This window comes from Chroicocephalus ridibundus, chromosome 5, assembly GCF_963924245.1.
Source record: "Chroicocephalus ridibundus chromosome 5, bChrRid1.1, whole genome shotgun sequence".
Classification (NCBI taxonomy): domain Eukaryota; kingdom Metazoa; phylum Chordata; class Aves; order Charadriiformes; family Laridae; genus Chroicocephalus; species Chroicocephalus ridibundus.
Window position 1 is genome coordinate 72,444,457 of NC_086288.1, and position 9,801 is coordinate 72,454,257.

At 36.8% G+C, this 9,801-nt stretch overlaps 1 protein-coding gene across 1 annotated transcript; it reads right to left on the reverse strand.

Annotated features, from left to right (window-relative positions):
• Positions 1-1,425: 1,425 nt before the first annotated feature.
• On the reverse strand, positions 1,426-8,245 carry PDCL2 (phosducin like 2). Its single transcript, XM_063337221.1, is given in 7 exon segments — positions 1,426-1,538; positions 1,541-1,561; positions 1,920-2,128; positions 3,655-3,798; positions 6,271-6,361; positions 6,843-6,963; positions 8,063-8,245. Coding segments are annotated over 7 exon segments (882 nt in total).
• Between the last annotated feature and the right edge of the window lie 1,556 nt (positions 8,246-9,801).

Sequence of the window (9,801 nt, forward strand, 5' to 3'; positions counted from 1 at the left end):
CCGGCTAAGAACCAGAAACATCTCCTTTTAACCTGCAGATTCCCTTGGATTTTGCTTTGTCGGATGTGATGGCTGTAATCGTGATTGCAGGGTCACTTCACTTGGATGAAGTCAGGGTCACCAAAGGGGAGATTCATCCCTTTCCTGTCATGTCTAGTGACACATTCCTATTGCCTCCAGTGTGACAAAGCGAGCACTTGCAGAGTTGCACATTGTGCCGATGTACCTCACGGCAGCCACAGTAGCAGGAGGGAGCTTCACCGCTAAGAGGAAGCGGGTGGTAGTACTCCTTTTACAGCAGCCGACACTGATGTTCACCTGACATGGCTGTGGAATCATATCTGAAGTCACTGATGACCTATTTACATTTAAAACTACTAGTTCGCTTTAGTTTGAACCGGCAGATAAGCCATTATCTCTGAAATGCATCTACTCGTTATCTCTTTGAATCTGCAAAATAAAAGTTTCTAGGAGAGGTATCTGCTGTTTGGTATCTACTAATACCGCAGCTGTATCCTAGTGGGTGGAAAAAAACAGTGATGTTAATTTTCTTGCTCTTCTGAGGTATCAATGTGTGAACTGTTAAGTGGACTGTTTCTGTTTCATTTTTCTTTCTGCATCCTGATGCTATAAACCATGTCAGCTGTATATAACTAAATCTTCATTAGCACATTGAGATTGGGGTTTTTTTTAGGATGAGTCACTGGGAAAATAACGTTCGTACTGTACAATTTCATTCACTACTCATAATAAAAATGCTGAGTCGGGAGTGTGGTCTCTTCATTTGTGTAATTTTGCTTACCTACAGTTGTACCGTAAACTGTTTTGTTAAGGATGTACTTATTTTTCTTAGGAAGGAACAACTGATCCAACTGTCAGTATTCTAAACGAGTGGGAAGATTATCCTTGACACTGGAGAAAATTCCTGAACACCTGTCAAACAAACGGAACTGTTAGTCAATGGATTCAGGGCTGAATCCTGATTTTGTGTCACTGTACACATAATTGTCTTTGGGTCACCTTTTCAGGGGGGGCACTGACAAGGCACGTAGCAGAGCAGAGTTCCACTATGGTCACATCGCTGAGAGTTAAAGGAGTATCTGGCACGCACGCTGGATAAAAGGAGGAAGAAAGTACGGATTAGAGCCCACCAGCCAATACCCTCCCCTTCCATCGAAGCAGAGTTTGTATGAAAGGGAGAATGCAGGCGCTCGGTGTCAGTGACAGGCATCTATACGTATCCAAAGGTAAGTATTGCTTTCATTTACTACGTCAGTTTTCTTCCACAGATCAAAACGAGAAAAACTTCTTCTTTTAATCGTTTCAGGCTTAGCAAAGGAGTAAAAAAAATACATTTGAGCTAATTTATATCAGAACAGATGATCTGCATTAGAATTTTTTCAAGTAATACGTGGTTTCATCGCATCACTTTTTTGTATCAGTGTCTTCACAAGCAGAAATATTTTGCGCTGACAGTGTCATCATATTCATAATGTCCTTTTGGGGGTTTTCTTCTAAGTCAGTTTCTATTGCTCCAACTTTGCTAGTTTGCATTCAAGCTCTGTAAAAACAAATTACAATTTATTCTAATAATTGCAATAAATTCCTCACTTCAGAGGAAAAGGACTTTTACTAAAGATCAAGCTCTATCTCAACAACAAGAAAAAATAGAACCATCCTTGCAGCAACCCAACTTTATCCCAGTGAAATAGCTAACCATGAAATTGCAAAATATCTATGCTTATCCAATAGTTTTACCACAGAATTAGATAAATTAATTCTTTGCTTTTTGCAGACTTTTTTTCCTACAAAAATAATCCAAACCCTTTTCTGCCTTTAAGCAGCGATCTTTAGATCTAACAGTTACAGACAACATAAAATTTTGTATAATGTGAATTATTTAAAAATATTTCTCATACCTTCCACTTTAAGATATATTCCCCCACATTCAGCTACTCCAATGAACCTGCCTTTTATTTCACCAGTTTTATATACAAGTATTGTGGGTAAGTATCTGTCATGGTAACTCTGAATGCAGCTGTTTACAACGGCTTTGAGAAACTTGACTTCTGGAAACTTCCTGGCCAGCAGGCTGAGATGGTCATTAACCAGTAAACACAGTGGGATGCTAGAAAAGAATAAGGAAGTATGACAATAGCGGTGTAAATGATTTGTAAAATAACTGAAGTTATTAAAAATAAAGCCTTTGAAGAATAAATGTATGTTTTCTTATAGTCTGCTTCTACTGTAGTTTGTTATAAGAATTGCACCACAAATTTTACTTAACTGCTTCTAAGATCATTGTGATTTAAAGAGCTGTCCAAGTTAAAATACATAATAGGCACAGTTTATACAACATGTCAGGAAAGCCAGACGCTTCAAGCATCGTGCCTCAATTTTGTTCTCCGTGAAGATTTTAAAGCTCATTTTGTCCACTTATTCTAGACTTTAAATGAGATTTTTTTAATCTGTAATATACGTTTTACTTTAATTTATTTGAATTGGCTTTCAGTTTGACATTTAATTACTCGTTCAATTCTTGTAGTAAAATCTAAGTAACGTCAGGAAAACCTTTGTAAAGGTTTGATGTTTTTCTGTTGTTCCGCTCTAGCCCGTTAACCTTTCAGAAGTGAGCATCTTTGTTGGAACTGCCAGAAGTTCCAGAAGCCGGTTTAAGCCTATGGACCCTCGACGAGTTCCAGCAGCACCCTCTCGTGGCCAAAGACCGGTGAGGCGGTTTTGTTACTAGCCAGGAGAGACTCCGGAGATCTCGTATTCCTTCCTAAGGAATTAGGAGTTTCCTCACAGACTCGTATTTATGCAATGGTAAAGTGCAGAATTGCTTCACCAGTAAACAAAAAACAATGAAAATCCAGAAAAGCTGCTGTTTTCTTTCTTCAAATCTGTAAATTTAAAGTATTGCAATTTGAACAATTTCATGTGATCGACCTATTCCTATTGCTCCTGGAAATAATACTCAATTCATGAAAACTGAGAAGAATCAAAGAAGCTTCCTCCCAACAGGCTTGAAAGAGAAACAGAAGAGAAAACTCGTCTGAATGTAAAAAATGCATTAAATGTTCTAATTCTTGGTGCTTTTGAAAAACATCTAATAGAGTCGCTAACATATGCTGAACTAATCATGGGAGTCCTTTGACATTTCTGCTGGATCCTGTCACGACTTCTGCTACCATTAGAGAATTTATTGGAAAACTAATAAACCAACAAATTCCCTAGCATTCGTCAGTTTTCACAGCTGAGACTTTTCCTATTGGACTTTTGATCTGTTCAAGTTAAAGGGGAAATAAAGGTAGAATAATCCTGGAAGAGCACTGCTGCAAACGAACTCCTTTAACACAGACAGCGGACACCACTTTCTCAGTGAAACTCAGAAATCTCAGTGAGGTTCAGTAGGTGGTGGTAAGCATAGAGAGCAAAAGAAATCTTTCATATAATTGAACAAAAGTGAAGTGATTCACTCCCACAAAGTGAATTAACAAACCAAGGAGGTCCCATGCTCTATGATTCCATCGCTTCCAAACAATAGCTATTTCATTAGTCTATTGCATTTCATTTTTCTTGGTATTGCTTTTTAATTATCAGTTCAGTTCTCTTTATTGAAGTATTTAACATCTTAAGCAAGAATGTAGTTACCTTGCCCGATAAAGATGAATTATAACTCAAACATCCTCTGGAGCATTTGTAACTTCCTCTACATACTGCTCTCCACCAATTTCTCTTAGCTCCCCATACTTTTGCCTCCTCTGAAGACATTTCCATTCTTGCAAGCGTTGCTGCCTAATTAAAAAGTAATAATAAAATATGCACTTTAAAATAATATCTATTGCATTTATCTAATTACCTTTAAAAATGCTTTGAGTAACCCTTTAGCTCAAGGTCTTCTAATGTAATTTCAGAGCTAGAATGGCTTCCATGCTACTTTTTATTCAATAAGATAACATTAAAATACGGGAAATGGGTAACAAACATGTTGCACAAGGGTTTATCATTTGAGACAAACCAAGAAAAAATTAAAGCAGGTACTAATTGTTTTTATGATTCTGAAAATGAGATTAGTTTGAGGAAGAACTACCAGTACTTATACAAGTATTTACGAGACAATTTTAAAATAATTCATGAAAATGGGAATGTAAAAACAGTAGATGGCAGTCTTCATCTATAAAAATCCTTGCAAATTGGAAAAGGAAGATGCCTCACTGAGATTTGTTGAACTAAAAGCAGAGATTAATTTTACTAACTGAAAGCCACTATAGAAGTGGCTTTTTCAAAAAAGATTATATATCTGCAATGTTATTATACTCTAGCAAAAATGCATGATAATTTAGGTTCCCAACTTCCACATAATTATGTGAATTATTATGTTATGAGAATACAGTACTAGTTACACAGTGTTAGCACTAGAATAATTTTAACAATGCAAAAGCAGTAAGTACAGAATGTAGACAGAGGAAATTTTTGATCATATTAGCATTTTTATTCTGTGTAAAAGCTCTGTGTGCAGAGCTCTGCAGAAGTCAGCAGAGTACTTTGTAAAATGCCTACAAAAATATACATGTGGATGTCCAGTATAGCTATCATTACTAAGTCTGCATAAAAGTTGCCAAAGTTTTCTGAACCTGAATGCATAAAACATGCTGGCTCTGCATGATATTGTGAGTAAAATGATTGGTGTACTCCTATTAAATAGCTGAATAAGGTCCTGGGTTGTGCCACAGTTATGCCTAAGAACAGTACATGGTATGTCACAGAATTGCAGGATGGCTGAAGTTGGGAGGCAGCTCTGGAGATCATCAGGCCCAACCCCTCTGCTCAAGGAGGGTCAGCCTTGAGCAGGTTGTCCAGACGGCTTCTGAACATCTCCGAGTACGGAGAGTCCACCCACAACCTCCCTGGGCAGCCCGTGCCAGTGTCAGTCATCCTCAGAGTAAAAAAAGGTTTTCCTAATGTTCAGAGGGAACCTCCTGTGTTTCAGTCTGTGCCCACTGACTCTTGTCCTGCCACTGGGCACCACTGGAAACCCTCTGTCTCTGTCTGCTTTATATCCTCCCTTCAGATATTTAAAGACATTGATTAGATCTTTCCTGAGCCTTCATTCAATATGAACTTCAAATGAAGTAAGAAATAAAAAAGCCATTAAAATTAGTCTTGGACAAGAAGCAAAATAAACACAATAGTTGTGTATTAGGGGTCCACAGTTGACTTGATAACCATCTTTCAAAACCACACAAGTTTATCAACTATCACCATTCCAGCATCGCAACTGCAGCGTACGATACAGTGAAACTGTAGTTTATAATACATTTTACATTGCATTTTTATTTCAATAATATATTTAGAAAGCATGCTGTACCAGAAATGAGTGCTATCCAAAAGGCAGAAATGTATTTTGTTCCTAATACTCAGATTAATTATTTAATTATCAATTAAAAATACTAAACAGTTTGATTTCAGCACTGAAATACAGTTTTCTTCTTTAATGGCACTGCATCCTGATATAGCTGGCACACAGTCCATATGCACAAACTCAGTATCTTTCACAAAGGTGGGGCCATGTATGTTGGGACCTTGTTTTTCCTAATGTTCCTGTGCAACACGCTAGAAAAGGGATACCCACGACTTACTGTCTGTCCGTTTCCTCCTGCCTTGAAATCCATGGAAATTGCTAAGAGAGAAAACGGAATACAGAACTTCTCCTTTCTTTGAATATTTATCACCATTTCTCTGACTTCTAAGGACTGGAATAAAGTATCTTTGGAGTGGCAGAGTGAGGGATACAGTTTAATCAGGCAAACAGAGAATGAGCTACTTGTGTAGCTCAGGTAAACGCTGAGTACAGAACACTTCAAACATAAAATGCACCTCTACATACAGTAGCACGGTATTTCTTCAGCTGAACTGGGATTGTATAACAGTGGTTTCCACTGTGGCCCTTTCTATTCTTTTTCTTTTAAATATCCGGCTTTGGGACTAAATTAAGTATTTTAAAAGGGGAATAATTTTGTTCTAACAAAATGTAGAAGTAAAATATGGTGTAAACTGCTTCTCTTTGCCACTGGTAATCAGGGAGAAGTAGGACGGTACAGTGAGTGCTGTCTGTCTGCTGGCAAAGGAGTAGAAGATGAAAAAGGGCAGTTGTGTCCGTCAGCAGACATTGCTGTTCAAAAGATTCTGAGTTTATTTTTCAGGGGCATGTACAAGTACAATAGTAACATGTACACTGTTTATCTGGGTAGAAATATTTCACTTTACCTGTACATTTCAATAGCTTTCCTATCAGCCTCATCAAAGTCATCTTCAGCTTTCTTCAGTTTTTCAAGATTCGTTCTTTCATATGGTTTCACTAGAAACAACAAACAAAAAATTAGTTACCCTTTGTTCTCCAAAGTGTCTGCAAACATTTTTAATGTATGAGAAGTATTACACAGGCATGGAACTAATGAAAGAAAAAGAAGTACTATTTCAGAAATTAGTCAACTTTGGCATAACTCTGGGTAAGAGAGAGGAAAAAAAGAAATGTATTTAACTATAACTATAGCGGAAAATACAGAAATACAGGAGCGGATTACTACCAGTTTCTCAGAATGTGAATCTTCCTTTATGAAGTTATGAAACTTAAGTTATCCATACATGTTACATGCCATAATGTTTGTCACTAACTGTGTTGTATGTTTAATTCAGAATCCTTTTTAAAATAACCAAGCGAAAGTAATTAAAATAAAAATATAATTATCGTACATTTACGTTACAAAAAGCATTATTGAAAATACCTCCACTTTAAAAATTTTGTTATACAAATGGCATGTATTTTTAATTTTACTTGCCTTCTGCTTCTTTCTGCAAGTGTAAAACCATTTCTTCAGTTTCATCTTTCAGTTTTTCTTTTGGAGGAAGTATTCTAAAATCTCTCTCTGTGTCATTCCATTCAGTAAATTCGTTTGGATCCTGGTTTGATATTATGAAACAAAACTAAATCAACAAATCAATCTTGTGTGCCTTTTTTTTAAACCAAAACCAGGCCTTTTTCACTTTGGCATATATTAAGGATGTAACAAAAGGAAACCATTACTTAAAGGCTGCAGTATCTTCATGGACCATTCTCTATCATGAACATTTGTCATTTTTCACTTCTGAACAGAAAACGGCAAGGAAAAAAGGTAGAAAGAAAACTCAAAATTTAAGCATAGATAAAACAATTAGTCTCCAAATTATCAGCTAAACAATTGTCTAAAAGATATATGGAAACCTACTTCAGAAACCCCAAACTATACACAGCTTACTTAAACACACTTAAAGAAATAGAGCTTTATACAAGCAAGATTTTTGTATCTTATTTATGTTTTTTTATGTTATTAATAAGGTGTGAATAAACATGTAATAAGGTGTGAATAAACATGTAAAAGCATGCCTAGAATCAGAAGAAAAAGACCTTTTTATTTTAAGTTAATGATTAATATTAATGTGTCAACCTAAGTTACTTCGTAGACCATGTTAATAACACAGGTCTTCTGTAGGTGTTAAGTCTACCTTTGTGGTAATTTTAATTAAATGGTTAAGATAAAGGAACTGTACACTATTTATAAGGCTACATTTCTACGGAAATTATCACATTAAAAGAATCTGTTTATTGTAACTGGACTACTGTTGGAATGGTAGAACGGCAACACATTAGGAGGCCTCGAATATGGATAAGAAGTAGTAAAGCAGATTTTAAAACAGGTTAATCAAAAAGTGTGGGGTTTATGGCCCTGAAATAATGTCTTGTTTGAAAATGTCCATAAAGAAATCTCTATAAATATGTATATATCAGAAACATTTAGCGATATTTATGATTCATTAATAAAGTAGCATCAAATGAACAAAAAGTACATGACAAAAATGTTACCTGAGGAAACATCCAGGATTTCCACTGGATTACTACCATGCCATGAGTACATACATTAGCCATGAAACCATACTTGAGAAACGCACACAGAGAGTAAACAGAATAGTGCTGTTGCTCACAAGGAAGGTAAGTACAGCGGGTTCAGGAGAAGACTCTTACCTCCCCCAGTTTCTTCTGGCATGAGTGAGGAAGCAAGACTTTGGAGGGTTTGGAGTGGAAAGGAAGTGGGAGTAGTTCGTGAGAGTTCCTCGAACACTCATGGAGCATGGGCTGAGCAGACTGCAGGCAAGGGTACTGCTGCCAATAGTCACTACTACTGGAGCATTCTGGCTTTGCAAACATCTAGTGCCTTATTGCTAAGATAAAGAAGAGATTTCATACCTGAATACTTTAATTGATTCCTTCTGCAAAGCTCCTGTATCCAGATTTTGGACTCCATTGTAGTTAGTTATAATATTTGGAAAATTATTTCCTGTAACAGTCTGCCTCTAAGAACATGGTAGTTACATCACCATGTCTTTCAAATATACTAGCAAACTTACTTTAACTTTATCCGCATATGAAAACGTAGATACAGAATTAAGAATAAGTGATGTTTTCTCCTTCTTTGATTGAAAAGTAATTGGTATAATCCATTGGAAAAAATAAAAGAGAAGCTCCATATACAATCTGATGAATTAGATGGTCTCTAATAGGTCTGGAATAGGAAAAACCCAAATGAAGATTTTGCTGCAGTGTAATTCCCCAGGGTTTACTTCCATAAAGAAGTCCTGCAGTCAGTGTTACTGCAAGTTTTCAAGCCTTTACCAACGCAGAATTTTGACTTAGGTACAGCCAGGATATCAAAAAATCCACAGAACCAAGAGGGCTACTCCTCCAAGGGAGCCACTGAAGAAACATGCGTGATGGTGCACGTGCACTTTGGCCTCCACACAAGTGTACGTTTTCCTGTCTTAATTCAGGATCAGATTTCCCCACTGCACAGAAAGCAAATCCTTCTCCATAGCAGAAGGATTACGAAGAATCAGGAGGCATTAAAAACAATAATAAAAATCATCAATCGTAACTGCACAAATAATTTTGAAACCACGCAACAAAAAGGACTACTGAAACAGAATTGGAATGTAGGTAACAAAAGATAAGCTCTGGCCTGTTTTTGTCAGGAAAGATTTTGGCATATTGTGTTTTTTCTGTAAATTTAGGTCCTACCTAAAATCTTTCCATAGTATTTTACTGAAATGGTGTATTTTATACTATTTCTATTTAATGTTTGTAGCACTCAATATGTTTGTGTAACCAGTTGTACATTGGACGTTTTCTAGGTGTTGTTACATCTCAAAATGTAAAAGGAAAAAAAAAACAACTGGATCAGGAGTCCTAGATCACAGTAAACATAACAGAAACAGGTGTCTCTGACCAATCTGAACTCCGGTCTCAAGGAAGAAAAGATCAGAAGCTAGCAGACCTTTAACAATCTTTTAACAAATTGAGTTAAATCAATGTTTTAAAAGTTAATCTTAACATTAGTTCAAGGTTGCAGTAATATGCACAGACCAAATAAATGAAAGTGTGCCAAAAACTTGAGAAGATATTTGAGGGTAAGAGTGCAAAGGAGGCAAGCGATGGCAAAAGTGATCCAACATAAATTGGTTTTGGAGTATGAAGCTAGACCGTTTGAAGCAGTATTACTCTACTAGCAGGCCACAATCCCAAGTGAAAATCTCATAACACTTCTCACTGCTGCTAATGACAGTGTTAATTACCACCAGCTTTGCCAGGGTGATGCATATATCAGGTTTGGGAGCCCAAAGGCTGGGTGACTTCAATCCTCTTGGCCCCAACCACCGCTCCCCCCCAGCCTCCGCCATTTCCTTGGCATCCCAGCACCAACTCCCTCA